This window comes from Fundulus heteroclitus, chromosome 20 (genome assembly GCF_011125445.2).
Source record: "Fundulus heteroclitus isolate FHET01 chromosome 20, MU-UCD_Fhet_4.1, whole genome shotgun sequence".
Lineage (NCBI taxonomy): Eukaryota > Metazoa > Chordata > Actinopteri > Cyprinodontiformes > Fundulidae > Fundulus > Fundulus heteroclitus.
This window is the reverse complement of record NC_046380.1, coordinates 28,363,896-28,379,407: the sequence shown is the minus strand read 5'-3', so window position 1 is coordinate 28,379,407 and position 15,512 is coordinate 28,363,896. Positions and strand designations below refer to the sequence as shown.

The window sequence follows — 15,512 nt, the reverse complement described above, 5'->3', positions numbered from 1 at the left end:
TCTCATTAAACCACTCTGTAACTAATCTGAAGGTGTGATTAGGGTTATTGTTCCTGTAAAAGATCCATTTGTGTTCAAGCTTTAACTTTCTGCCTGACGAGATAAGAACTCTTGAGATGTTGCTTCAATATTTCTTCATAAAGTTTTTTTTTTTCCTCATGATGCTGTCAATTTTTTTTTCTTTTGAACTGCAGCAATCCCTCCACACATGATGTTGCCACCCTCCTAATTCAGTCAGTTTTGCAAGCTTTCGCATTTTTGCTCCAAATGTCGCAAAGATTATTACGGCCATAGACTTCAATTTTTGTTTTATCAGTTGGACATGTCTCCAAATATTACGGTATTTGCCCCCAAATGTATGTGCAAACTGTAATCTGGGTTTTTATGTCGCTTTTGAAATAATGACTTCTTTGTCTCCATGTGGCCTTTCAGCTCATGTTAGTATAGTCAGCTATAGTCAGCTAGGATCTTCAGTTTGTTTTGCTGTTTTTCTAGGTATGATTCACACATTTGACACCCAATTATGTTTATACAGTGTCTGTGACACACATCCAATCTCCTTCCTGAACAGTATGATGGTTGAACATTGAAGATTACGTTTATACCCGCAAATAATTGTGGGAATAGATTAATCGAGCACCTCCGGGCATCTGTATGTGAGATCCAATTATGAACAAGTTGAGGGCTATAATTTTTATCCTGAAATCTTGGCTGATTTCACCATGATATCACATGAGATTCAGAAGCTGTCAATTAAGCTATCAGAAGCTTACAAAGTCACTGCAGCATTCTCCGGCCTTTCACAAATTGCTTAAAAGCACAGCAGTTTTATTGTAGGTAACTGTCTGAATTTAAAGTAACTTATCAAAAAAAAAAAATTTCTCCCTTCCTGACTTAAAACTGGAAAGGTTTAGTCGGATAAAATGTTTCTACAGTGAGTTAAAAATGTCTGTCTTTTTATAGAGTGTATGCAAAGTCCTGGTTTCAGCTGTTTATCCTAGGTATTTTTCATTAATCTGCTTTCAATTTACAGACGCTGGACTAAAAGGAACTGTTGCTGAGTTAAACTTTACAAAACGGCATGCAAAGTGATGTACTTAAGGGAAGCAGTAAAGAGGAAGTCTAGTTAAATGCCTGTGAAAGCTTTGCTGGTAAATCTCATTCTGCAACCCCGGCTTCCTGCATCTAACAACAACCCTACAGTAAAACAAACAATATAGATTAGACTGTAACTTTACGCCCAAGTGCACGCTCAACTGAGGATCCATCACAGTGCATGATTTTTATTTCAGCGTTTTCCCTGCAGCTGATCTGGGGGGGATTCCTGCGTTTTTTTCTGTACGTCTGTTCTCCAATGTGAAAATTATTTAGAGATATCCTATCGTGGTCGATAAAGAACCAAGAAGAGGATTTTGGAGAGCAAAAGCAAAGGGTTAAAACGTTTTAAGAATAATGGATTGTTTATCCAAATGCAGGATGTGGTTTACTGCATGTGTGGGAATTAATGTTCTTCCTATTAGGGCAACATTTTGCGAACTCCATTTCTTAGAAAACATTATCAAAGGCTTGGTGAATGTGGGTGCTTCAGGTGGGGTGAGCACATGCACTCTGGAGTGAGGATAGCATTGTTTGGATTTCCTTAGAAAGTTCTTTCCGATTCCTTTGAATAAAAAATAAAAAAAACTAAGGAAGTCCCAATATTTGCCCTTACAGATGGAATGAATACATCCAATTTTTTTTTCCACGTAGCATTTTTATAGGTGATAAATTTAAGTTAAGTACTGAAGCTATTGGGAGGAACATGCTTGTTTTTCTTTGTTTCATCCTCAAGAAACCCAGACGAGTTCTGAGACGTCACTTTGATTCACTGCAGGGAAGACTTTTATATACAGAACAAATTTATTTACCAACGAAAAGACTGTGGTTTGACATTTTTTTAATCATTTGACATTTTTATCTGATCAGCAACATTTCAACAGGCCATCCCAACCATTCCAGGAAGGAAGAAGTCATTAACAAAAAGAAAAAAAAATGCACAAACTGAAGCCAGAGACACAGTGAAAGCACCTCTTACATCCACCTTGTTTGTAGCATCTCGCCTTGCTCATGTGGAGATATAGATGATAATTCATGCACTGAGAATGCGTGATACTGAAACACAAAAGTTATTTTAAAGTCTGAATGCATCAACCGTTCTGCCGTTGGCTTGCATTCAGGTTCTGCACATAGTTATGCCCAGCAAATGCCAGCATGCACCAAAAACTCCGCTCAGTCTTTTGACCTAAATGGCAGAAGGTCGTGGTCCCTATGAGGCAACGTGCAGCACAAAAGTATCCACACCCCTTGAACTTTTGCACATTTTCTCATGTAACAGCCAATAAACCTCAACGTATTTCACTGTGCTTTTATGTGACAGACAAATACAAAGTAGCGCATGATTGTGAAGTAGGCGGAAATTATACTTTGTTTCCACATTTTGTTTTATCAAAACTGAAATAAAAAAATTAAAATCTAACAAGTGTGGCATGCATTTGTATTCAACCCTCCATGAGTCAATACTTAGCACAACTCAGTTTTTCCTGCAACAACTGCTGCAAGTCTTTGTGTTATGAAGAATAGCTCAAGCTCAGTCAGACAGAGCATCTACGAACAGCAGTTATCAAGTCTTGTGACTGGTTCTCAATTGGATTTACAGTCGGTTCTGGATTCAGCTGAGCCATTCTTGAACCTCCAGTTCAGTTTCAAGGCTTTTTCATCCTCCAACGGTATTTTTTTTCCTGTGATTGCCCTGTCACTGCTAAACGATAGCCTCCGTACAGCATGAAGCTAACACCACCACCAAAAGTGAATGCCGGATGAGGTTCATTCAGCGTGAAGTTGCGTTCGCTTCCACGCACATCAAGGTTTTCAATGATGCCAAAAACCTCACTTTTAGTGTAATCTGACCAGAGCAACATCGTTCACATATTTGCTCTGTCGCCTACATGACTGTGGAAAATGGCTAGTGTGGACTTCCTGTGGCTTTCCAGTCGCTTTCTTCTTGCCACTCTTCTACAAAGGCCCAATTTGTACAGTGCACAACTAGTGGTTGTGACGGACCATCAGATCCTCCTACTTGAGCTGTGGACCTCTGCAGCTCCTCCAGAGCTAAGCCTCTGGGCTGCTTCTATGATTACTGCTGTTTTTGCCCAGCCTGTCAGTGTGAATGGACAGCCAGGTCTTGGCGGGTTTGTAATTATGCCTTACTCTTTCGATTTTCAGATTATGGATCAAACTGTGCAGCAGGGAGTCTTAATAGCTGGGATACTATTTTCAAACCTAACCCTGCTTAAAACCTTCTCACAACCCTACTCCTGATCTGCGTGCCTTGTTCTTTGGTCTTTATGGGACAGTTTCTTACACTAAAAACCTGGGAGGCCATCAACAAACAAAAACGCCACAAAGGTGGACTTTAGTTAGCAACTAGGCTACTTTGGAAGACAGCTAGCTGCACTGGATTTAGGGGTGTCAGAGTAAAGTGGGGCTGAACACAAAACGCACGCCACAGCTTTCAGATTCCTTTTGTTTTCAACGAGACGAGCGATGAAGTTCAAGAGGTATAAATGCTTTTGAGAGGCGGTGCATGTCATATTTAAAACAGTTTTCAAGCCGCTGGAGATTTTTAGGACGGTCAAAAGATGAGCAAGGGGGTCTGTTTGTCAAACAGACAAATGCTATAAACAACAGAATAAGGTTAAAGTTTCACATAGGTAGGGGCAAAAAAAGGGGCAAAGCTAAAACATTGGGGACCGTAGAGGAAAAAAACACATGCAGGTATAGTATGACCATGTGGAGGACCCAAAAAGAGGCTCCTCGGGTTCCACTGATGGCATGTTTTTGACCAGTGGGTGAAGACAGGGCGCTTAAACCCCAAGAAGCAAGAGGACTGAAGAAGCCTGATGCTGGGAGATGCACAATATCATAACCACATTCCCTGAGCAGAAAGTCACATGCAGCATTCATCCCTTTCTTTTGCTTTGCTTTTTTTTTTTTTTTTACACAGAGAAAGTTGCTGTACTCACTGGTTTCCCATTCCTGTGATGTGCAGCAGACAGAAGAAATACACACATATACACGTGACGATTGAATTTGACAAACTGACATGGAGTCACAGTTATTAGTATAAACGTTACTGCAGTGGCTGTAGATATACCCTCTCTCTCACACACACACACAAACACAGAATCAAACATAAAACAAACAAGCTAACACCACAGAGAAAGGCTCATATTTTAAGATTGACAACTCTGCACGTCTAGACAAATCCACTAATTTCCCCAAAACTCGTTTTCCAAGATTTCTCCAAGATTCAGCTGAAAATCAAACACATTTTAAAAATGGTTTCTGTTCTATCTGTTGGCTCAACTGCACCCCTATTATGACAGCTCTCCAAAGACCGTCTCTGGCAGGAGTCCAAACTGTAGGATGGTTCTGCTGCCAAACTCTGAACCAATCCAAATGTCAAAAACACATGTCAAGGGACTACATTCCTGCAGAGACAGATCCACTATGATATCGGCCAAATACTGTTTCCAGTGATTAAATTAGACTCTTTTTTTTTTTCTCTTCTTTTGTGCAGAGCTTCAAAAACACACTGCATCTCCAACCAATTTAAAGAGACAGTGATATTCTTTTTAAAGAGTTCATTAGTTTACTTGGGGCGATCTTTAGAACACATGTTGAAATATGAAAAAAAGTGTTTTCTCCAGCACCTGTGAAACACTTTGGCTACATTCACACTGCAGGGAAATGTGACCCAAATCCGATCTTTTTACCCCAACCAAAAAAAAAATCCAATTTGTGACACTTCCATATGTGGTACCAATTCGGATGCGTGTCAGATATTTTTCAAAGCGTCCACAGTCTGAACGGTCATGTTGCATTTTATCCATCTTTCACATCACTCTCCTGTCTCCAACTACACATCCACACACAGCGGCAGCAGTTAGCGCTCCATAAGAGACCGTTGTTAATAGCGGTGCTGCTTTCTTATTACCTTACTTCGTCTTGACGTGATGTCTTAATGTTATCGGATCCCATTGCTCAACAGCTTTCTAATAATAACAAGGAAAGATGCCTGCTGGTATCTGCGTTTTTTTTTTTTGCTTGTTGCTTTTTTCTTTTTTTTAACAAAACTTTATTGAACACTTCTAGAAACCATTACTTCCATAAAAAGAGCGCTGCTGTGAGATGTCTCCTGCTGTTATCTGTGCATGCGGGTCGCATTGCAGTCTTAAACCGTTCAGACAGAAGTCTGATGGCGGTCGCATTTAATAGTAGTGTGAACGGCCACCTGAAAAAAATCCGATTTCAGCAACAAAAAAAATTCGGAACTGAGCATCAAGACCTGCAGCGTGAACGTAGCCTTAGATGACATCTCTTTAAGGCTCCCCTTCCTGAAAGGCCAAATCTGTCCTGACTAATTACCTGACTGGAAACTGCAAGTGATAATTAAGCACAAAATAAAACAGAAGTGACAAAAACAACAAATTGTTTCATCACCATTCTAACAGAATTGTGGACACACATCCTAAACATATCTGAGAGAATAAGAAGAGTGATGTGAACAATAATGGACATCATTCATCTTGATTACAGCTAATGATAGCAAACAGTTTAAGAATTAAGATTCATCTCCATTTCATATTTTTACAACAGAAATTATCGGGTCTGTGTGGTCAGATGCAAACTTACAGGCATGCCTTCTCTAATCACTTTTGGTTTTTGCCTGTTTAAGGGATCTAAGTGTAAAAAAATCTCTTTAGGCAATAAAGGTCCGGCTCATCTGTGGCTGTAGTTAAAAAAAATCCTTCCCATATTAAACTGTCAGAGCAAAAACAGGAATAAGAGGAATTTGAAGCCCCTGCTGGATGACTCTAGATGTGACTTTGTTTTTGAAAAACAATCTCTGTGGTCTCTGGAATTCCACACGAAACTGCTGCAATATCTATAACATGGGATTGTTATAATTAAAATTCAAAAGACGACAATCCTGCAATGTTAAAGTAGTGCTGTTATAGTAGTTCCCACTTAGGGGAAAACACAGCAAAGGTTAGGTAAAATATCTGCATAAGTATGCACCTGGTCTTTTCTCTCTTTTGGAAGAGAAGTGTTACAAAACGCACCATTCGGGACTTAACTTTGTGAAATACGGCCACCAAGTGGTTGTCTTTTAAGCTGCAGGCTGACATAAAAAACAAAACACCTAAAAAAAACATTGCATACACTATTTGATTCTATTTGACTGCTGATCAAAAAGCTGCATTCTGAAAATTTGTTTTTCAGTTAATAAAATGTACCAAAGCTGAAAACACTTGCTGTTTTTAATTCACTCTGTAAACACATTAAACTTGGCATGGACTTCGCCAACCCCTTGTTTATCTAAAAATCAGATGAAAGTAAGGAACAAGTGCCCTGATACATTCATGACAATAATCTTAAATATAGACCACTTCATTTTGTGTTGAACCACTTCCTCTATGGAAGACACATTATTTGATTATCAATGTTTGTTACTTTAAATTGTTGCATTAAACTGCAGCAATAAGTTCATGAACCGTTATATTTTATAAAGTTAAAAAAAAGACCTGTATGAGTGAGTAAAGCTTGTTCGGTGAATCTCTAGTAATTAAGCCACAGATAAAAGCCTTTGGGATCAATTAATGAACTTCAATTAGCTGGTCAATACTTCTTTACATGTGCTGTGAAAGGGTGTTTGTCCCTTGACAGATTTCTAATGATTTTTGCTTTTCTGTCACAGTCAAATGTTACAGATTATCAAAACACATTTTATCAGACAAAACAAACCTGAATAAGTTGAAAACACAGTTTTTACACAATTACTTTATTTATTTAGGGAGAAATGTTATCCAAAGCAACCCGGTCTTACGTGGAAAAGTAATCACACCCCCTTTTCAAACATGATTTAACTCAGGGGTCACCAACCTTTTTGAACATGAGAGCTCCTTCACTGGTGTTGTGTCATACGACGGGCTACCAGTACTGACCTTTGAATTCGATTCAGATTCAGAATTCACCTTGAATCTATGTAAAATAAACTAATTTTTCATGCTTTGTTATAGACATTGTCATTTTTAGATCTATATAAATCCAAATGTGAATGAACAGGGAGAGTAATGGAATAATACAATGTTTTAGATGCAGCTCACTGGTGGATTGTGCTTTTTTTAGAACAGGCTCGTGGGCACCACATGTGGTCCTCGCGGGCTACTTGGTGCCCGCGGGCCCCATGTTGGTGACCCCTGATTTAACTGTACACAGTTTTGGGAAATCTGAGTTCGCTTACACTAGAAACACTCTGACCTGATTACGGCAGACCAAAGAACTTGTCTGACAACATTAAGTAGATTAAAATACATTCTAATGAAACCGAAAAGCAAACGAGAAGCAAAGCCACTGTCTGTAAAATGATTACAAAGCCATTTTTAAGGCTTTTGGACATTGCTGGACCTTCGCTGCCGAAATATACCCAAGCAGTCACAGAAAAAACATCTAAAGCACTGCATGCCTTACTTTCCTCAGTTAAGGTCAGTGTTTATGGTTGAACAATCAGAAACAGTGTGTGCCGCATTATATCTGTAAGACTAACACAGCATTTCACAAAAAGGATGTTATCCTGGAAATCAACCCTGATCATTGTGATGGTCATAGTCTGCTTTTGCTGCTTCAGGCCCTGGGTGACTCGCTGTAATTGATGGAACCATGCATCCGACTCTCCAACAGAAAAAAAAAAATGAAGGAAAATGTCTAGCTATCAGTTGATGATAGAGCCATGTCTGGCTACCTTAGTCTCAAGTAGACTGGGGTTATGCAGCAGGATAATGATTTGAAACAGTAAATCTACCTCGAAATGTCATAAAACAAACAATAAATAGGGTTTTGGTGTGGTCTAGTCAAAGCCTGGACTTAACTCCAAAGGATCAGTCTGAACCAGCCATGGGGCAATTACATTTTCATAGTCAGGTTGGCTCAGATAGCTTTTTCCCATTAATTACAAAAAAAGAATAACATGGAACAATGCCCTTTATAGCAGGTTACCTTTGTCTTGCATAAAATTAGACTGCAGTTTGAAGTTAAGCAAAAACTGAAGATATCGGTAAATGTGGGGATACTTTCCATAGCATTATGGAAAAAGACTGCTTAAGGCCCACAAAAAAAAAATTAATGGCAGGATTCAGCTTGACTGATACAATCAGTCTGACAACCCAAGGTATGCCTTTTCCTCATCAGCGCCTCGGTTTTTGGATCCCATTTCACACCCTATCTGACACGATATCTAGAATTTCTGAGAAAATCGCAGACGACCACACATATGTGCTGGATAAAACTCACAACAACAACAAAAAAAAGCTTGGCACAGCCAAAGTCAACAAGACAGTGAGCTCCATTCACACATTTCACGCTACAATACCAATAAAAAAATGATTCATCAGGTCAAACTGATGAAATCAGAACCTCAAGGCCTCTGCAGCAGTGGGCGAGCGCTTCCCCCCACCGTGCCAAGTGCAACATATTTCTTTTCTTTTTTTCCCAGCGCAAAACAGAGAAAAAGCAGTCCGTGTGATTCACAGTTCATTAACTCAAGTCTCTCCCATCATCAGTTGCTGTTTGATTCACACACAAAAAAAGAAGAGATTTCAAGGGCTTGGCACAGTGCCTCAGCAGGGCTGCATATCAATCAGCCCCTTGCGCCCACTGGCTAATGATGGGGGTCATTGGTCGGCCTGTGTTAATGACGCACAACAAATCCTCTAATGTGGGCCTATTAATTGATCAGCACGCTTCACATTTGAGAGGAAGAGAATGGGTGGAAATAAGGCAATAAAATCAGAGGACAGTTTTGTATCACGGCAACTTCAACGCAGCGCTCAACGTGTGTTTGGGGGGGATTAATTAATACCATCGGCAGGGGCTCCTCAAGACCTTGAAGTATGTGTTCATATAGTCGCACCAAAGAGTTTAAATCCGTCTAAAAGCTTCAGTTCCGGTTGTAGGCTACACACTTTTGTAGTACTGACTCGTGTGAATGGGGGAAGAGAGATCTGTCACCTCAGTGCTGACCGGGTTTCACGCGTCTAACACAGAGTTGATTCAAACGCGCACCAGAGCGCAAAAAAAAAAAAAAAAGCAGGCTGGTGACTCGAAAACGAGCGAAACTCAACGCGCCTTTCATCGTTACTTGTTATCGGAGCTTCTATACATGGAGCCCGACCGGGTAATAAAAGCAGACATAACAGATCAGGCTGATAAATGTTGCGTGGCGAGAAACATGTTCCAAAAATCTAAAATAAACAAACAAAGCCCGACAAGCCGCGCCCCGCGCTGGGCTTTCTGAGTGGCTCACAGAGAAAGTTGGAGTGCTGACGGGTCAACGGGAGTCCTCCTTACCTGTGAACGTGCGGGTCAGTGAGGTCCAGTCACTGCGTCCGTGTCCCTGCTGCTGCTGCTGCTCGGAGCGCTCGCTGGCTCTCTCTGAGGCTGGACCGAGAGGCTCCCTCACCCGCCCCAGTCCTCGTGACGTCACCCGAGGGAAGGGACACCCAGCGGACCAATCAGCGCTCGAGCTGCGGCGCTCAGGTGAACGGTCGCGTTGTTCCCTCGAGCCCGTGACTTTGACTCCACTATACCTGTGATGGCAGGGAGGCGGACAGGTGAGGCGGTGCTTTGACGGGGCCTGGGGGCCCAGGGGGCCTGGGAGCCCGGCCCCCTGGCTGCTGCTGAGTACAGGACAACTGAATACAATGACGCTGGCAGAGGCGGCCTTCACATGCACAGCGCCCGAGGCGAGCCCCCTCCCTCCGCTGGGTCACCCGTGACAAAACAAACACACAGCTATTCCTCTAACGACGATTTACAAGTGCATCTTTATACATTCATTTATTTCAGTAATACTATTCAATGTGTGTTCATTACATATATTTGTTACACACAACGTGTTTATATTACTGAAGTCTTGTTTCGGTTCATCTTGCTTATTATGCCTAACAGGCGATGGAAAACCACATAATTAAAACGTTGCGTAAGACCAATGCTGGTCCAATGTGAGTTTATGCTGTATGGTTTTGCACTCAGTACTAGGTCGGGATTGCTTTTGCATGCATTTCTGCATCAATGCAACAAATCATGGCGATGCAAATACAATATTGGTGGGTGTAGTGTCTCTCGTCTTCCTCCTGACAACACTCCATAGATGCTCTATGAGGCTGAGGTTTGTTGGCCATTCATGCAAAGTGACACAGTGGTCACTGAACCAAGTATTGGTCGTGTGGGCAGGCGGCCAAGTCCACCTGGAAAAGGAAATTTATCATCTCCATGAAGCTTTTGGGCAAAAAAACACAGTGGACCAGCACCCAAGTCCTCACTGACTGGGGAAACTTTACGGTAGAACTCAAACTGTCAGAACGGTCTGTTTCAAGCCTCCGCCTCCAAACACTGGGATCTTCATTTCTACATGAAATGCAAAATTAGCTGTAATTTGTAAATTTTATTATTAAACCTTTATTTGACCAGGGAAGTCCCCATTGAGAGTAATGGTCTCTTTTTCAAGGGAGACCTGGCAAAAAGAAATAAAAACAAGGACAAATAAAAGGCAGTTATAAAACATTACATGTAAAACATCTTATATAAATAGCATCCAAAGAGGCTATTAAATTATGTAAAATGTTACATCAGACAGAATTAAAAACACTGACAATCTAAAGAAGTAATCTCTAAAACAATCAATCTGGCTTTAAAACCGTTCAGGGAGATCAAGCTGTCGAGCTGCAAGACGGTTTGCAGAGCGGTCCATGTTGTGGGGGCTGGGTTCCAAGTTCAGTGCGAACATTCGGGACAGAGAGCAAGTACGGGACATTGGAACGCAAAGAGTATTGCTTGGTGCTCATTTGTATTATAATTTTCACTCAAATAGATTGGGAGAGGGCCTACAATTTCCTTATATATAAGAATGATGGAGCCTGTGAGTAGTAAAAGAAGACCGTCCCTCGCGAGACAATTTTCATCCGACCCACAAGCTGCAGTCTAGTCTTTTGCCCAGGTCAGACAACTATTTTACTGTCTAAAGTTTAGGAGCTGCTTAACGGAGGGAACATGGCAATGGTAGGATATGTCCTCCATGGATATGTGTGTGTGTGTGTGTGTGTGTATGTGTGGAGGCACGCTGCTGCCCAAGGCTTGTGGATCTCCCCCTGGGTTGTTGCTACAATCCTCCCAGGACTGAGCTTATCCGTGTTGTCTCAGCGACTTTTTCTAGCACTCTTTTCTCTTCTGTGAACAGCCACTGTCTTCGGTAAACACCTTCCTGTGGCTTGCCCTCTTTTTGGATATTGCTGGGAGAAAAATCAGCAGAAATTGCTGTAATTGGGTAGGCCTTAACACAACATTTTTATGTTAGAAAATCCTGCGTGGCCTTAAGGAATATTAAACTTTTCTGAGCAGTTGAAATGTTGTTTTTCCTTAGTCGTAGTCCATAATCGTCATAATTAACATACATAAATACTGTAAATATAGCACTGTGGATTCATGGACACATAAATTATGATTGACAATTTTAAATTACATTATTGAAGTACATTGACCTGTCAAGATATTGTAATTGATACTAAAGGGCCTGCATGCAGCCCCATGTGAGTTTGAAGTGTCAAATGGGGTTGTCCAACGGCTGCATAATGGCCCCAAGTTATTTATCCATATAAGGTTTTTTTTAAAGACACCTTTGGTTCAAAAGTGAGACCCATATCAAATGGAGCATTCAATTTGAACAGCTTGAAATCGAGCTAAGACCTGCATAGGGTGCTCAGCTTGTTTTGCCAATATGGTCTCTATTTAGCCAACACAAGTATGAACCCAGCTCAGCACCCATCCAGCTGGGGTAAACTCCAGATGGGGTCGGCATACTCCCATTAGCTGGGTTCTTCCTTGATGAACCCCCTCTTTCACCTTTTAAGAGATGCTTTGCTTGGTGCTGCCTGGTTGTTTTCCATCCAATTGAACCTGTGAAATCTCTCTCATGTTGTCCGGCTTTTGTGGACCTTTTGCATCTCTTGGCCGTTGTTGTGGCACCCGTTTATAGTCATATACATTTTTATACGTCTAATGATGGCTTTGCCAGTCACCCCACACTGACGAGCTGAGACAAATCTCTGATTTAGTGCTAAAACATCAACCAATAATAGCATCGATGTTTGCCGTACCCAGTGGGAGTGCAGCTGAAAGAGAAGGGTCAAGTATCCACATGCTAACATTATACAGTAATCAGCTGTTTGATCATGAGAGAGTGGCTTAATTCCCTCCACAGCAGCAAACCAGACTCCTTTCATGGTGCACGTTTACGCAGGATTTCTGTGTTTGGAGGATGTTGTGTTTTACAAGCATGGGATAATTGTATTAAAAATGTATTATTTACATTTACAAATGGTGGCTGTTATTTTAGTCTCATATTAAATCCTGTTTTCTAAAGAAAAAAAAGTGTCAAAGAAGTTTAGATGATTTTAAAATCACAGCTTCTTGATGAGTAGAACCTCATTCATTATTTCTTCGCTAATTAAGCTGCTAACGAAGGTGGAGCTGATTCAAAGTGTGACATTAGCATTTGAAAGCTGCAGTCAAGGAAGCTCTCCGAGCAAATGAAACAGCCTCCCCTCTCAGGGATTGCAAGAGGATCGGGAGATAGCGGTTTGGTTTTATTGCGGGAGAAACTCAGGATGAGCGTGCACAGCAGACCACATTGGTAGGTGAACACAGCAGGCGGGAAGTACCTTCCATAGATGTAGACCTTAGTGCTGGAAACATTCGTCGCATACACGGTCCAATAAATGTGACAGCATAGATGCATGCCATGTTTTTTAAATCCCTCTCTGGTAACAAAACAAAACAAAAAAAGAACATGAAACATAATTTGGTCAATTGTAATTGACCTAGTTGTTTTCAAAGCTCACAAGTAAAATCATGAATAGAAACGGACAATTAGGCTCTATACTGTGACAGAATAATCAAACTGATTTTGCTGCTGTTCTATCAGCTGTGATAGGTTACGGCAACATGCTTTGGTCAATTAGGGCAAACAATATAAGCATTAATTCCTTTTCCATTGAGTTTGGGGAAAGTTTTAGTTCCAGCTGCAGATGAACTGGAGCAAAGCTTGCTGCTGCCACCTCCAGGCAGCAGCACAGATGTGGCGTCATTCTGTGGATTTTTTTTTTTTCTTTTCTCCAACCTGGAGCCTTCAGCACTTTCGACATAGTGCCCCCGGGCTTAGTGAAAAGACCGGAGTAAGTTCTGGGGTTACCCTGGGTTTTCAGTTTCAGAAAGCCCTGCATAAGGTCACTACTGCAACTTACTGTTGTACCAACCCTGGGTTTGTCCTTTTTAGGTGAGACTTGGCACAAGAACGTGTCTGAAAAGGTGCTGTTACTAAAGAGTTTGTGCCATTTCCCCCGTCAGACCCACAAGACTAATAAAACTACACAGAATTGCAGAGATATCCATAACAGCAGTAGTTTGTTCTGCATCACATTTTGAGATTTCCAACACCTTCACATATTTTAGGTTTCCAGGTGTAATTGGCTGCATAGATGGCAATCACACAGGGAGTATTTCCACAGCAATGTGCAGGTAAGTCTAAATATATTTAATGCAAATGTAGGTGAGAGTGCAGCTAACGTTTTTCTCACTGTGAAGCAGCCCACATTATCGGCAATGTGGACGCCAAGACGCCTGGGTCATGCATCCTGACACATTGTGTTCTAAATGACTCTGTTGTTTTTTGTTTTTAGTTACAGTTCCTGGAATTTAGTGTTGTTACGTGTTTGTAAGTTTCTTGCATTGTATAATGTCATTTGTTTGTAAAATGCATTTGAGAAGATCACGGTTTTCTCATTGAAGCTGTAAATATAAACCATGCCCATTTATTATCATAGGAGAATACAACCGTTACTTTCTCAGAGACAGGGGTCCTCATGTCAGCCCTAGTTGCTGACCCCTTACCCTGAGCAGCAGGACACTAGCCAGAGTTGAGATGAGAGATGCTGAAGGCTCGGTTTCAGTGCATTCACAGACTCTGGGTCGGACCAGAAAGGCCATGTGATATGACAGCTGCTCGTGTGATTCGCCATGACATAGAAAGCTGTCAGGTTCTTGAACAAGTTGCTTCAGATGACAACATGGACCATATTGATGAGAGAGATGGGCGAGCAGTTTGTGAGGGGATTTGTTTTAATTTTTTATTTACCTATCACTCCCCAAATTAAAAGAACATTACTCTGATTTGATTAAGTAAACTTTATTGCCTGCAAGTGAAAAAAAAATTATGAATATTTTTAATAAAATATACTATAAAAACCCATACAAAACTGGTGTTTATTGAAACCACTAATGTGGTAACCACTAATGTGGTTTCAATTGGATAAAATATCAAGAAGTTATGTGGCAGACCAACACAAAGGAGTGCATAATGTGATGTGGAAGGAGCTTCAACCAACTCAGGTGGGAGAATTTGTCAAATTAGGCTATTACGCATGAATTCCATAAATCTGGTCTTAAGAAAGCGAAAAAAAAAATCCTTTTGGAGTTTTCCACAAACCATGTATGCAATAAAGCAAACATAAAAAGTGCTCCAGTAGATAAGTCTGATATCAACATCTTTGGCCTAGCACAGGGGCCTGCTACCTTTACAGTCTAAAGAGCCATTTTGCCTACAGTCCACTTGAATTAAACCCGTTCAGAGCCCCAAATGTTGCCTGGCCTTTTGAAAAAAGACAAGTTATAATTTTTGATAAAGATATACTGTAGGAAATATGTTGTCATCATTAAAGAAACACCCTTTTATGTCTATTTTGAGGTTTAAAAAAAGAGGATGGACGTGATGTTGATATTTGTGGAGAACGATGTAAAAACAAAAAGTTGATTTAAAATTAAATATTACTGGCACTTTCAACATCATTCTGTTGTGAAAATTAAAAGCAATTATTACAAGAAAAAAATATTGCTAAAACCTGCATTTGTTATCATTATTACATTTATATACCATAATAAAAATACAGTTTGTAGCCAAAGTTATTAGGAACCACTGTGGAAGGTCCAAAGAGCCACTTGCGGCTCCAGAGCCACAGGTTGCAGACCCCTGGCCTAAAAAAATACTTCATCAACATCAAATGCATGCACAATGCATATCCCTACTATGAAGCACGCTAGAGACAGCATCAAGCTAAGGGGATGCTTTTCTTCAGCAGGGCCAGGCACACTGGTCAGAGCTGAAGAGAACATAGTTGGGGGTTACTACATTGTAAAACTGCAGGAAAACCTGCTCAGAGCTGCAAGGAGGTGGAACCTTCCAGCCCAACAACAACACTTCAGACGTAGCCAGATCTACAATGAAATAGTTTATCTCAAACCATATCTTTGTGTTAGAATGGCCCAAAGCGTAGACTCAAATCCAAATGAGAATATGTGGCAAG

At 40.9% G+C, this 15,512-nt stretch overlaps 1 protein-coding gene across 3 annotated transcripts in view; it reads right to left on the bottom strand.

The window, feature by feature from the left end:
- Window positions 1–9,554, bottom strand: part of camk1b (calcium/calmodulin-dependent protein kinase Ib) — a 50,940-nt gene extending 41,386 nt beyond the window's left edge. For 2 of the 3 annotated variants that reach the window (XM_036152206.1, XM_021322735.2), the window contains exons 1-2: window positions 9,448–9,545; window positions 4,062–4,074 (exon numbers count right to left, since the gene is read on the bottom strand). In XM_036152206.1, coding sequence (XP_036008099.1) covers window positions 4,062–4,072 — 11 coding nt within the window. In that variant the 5' untranslated portion in view covers window positions 4,073–4,074; window positions 9,448–9,545. Of the gene's footprint in view, window positions 1–4,061; window positions 4,075–9,447 lie in introns of all 3 variants that reach the window. The other variant, XM_012874899.3, reaches the window with a different exon arrangement.
- Window positions 9,555–15,512: the final 5,958 nt, after the last annotated feature.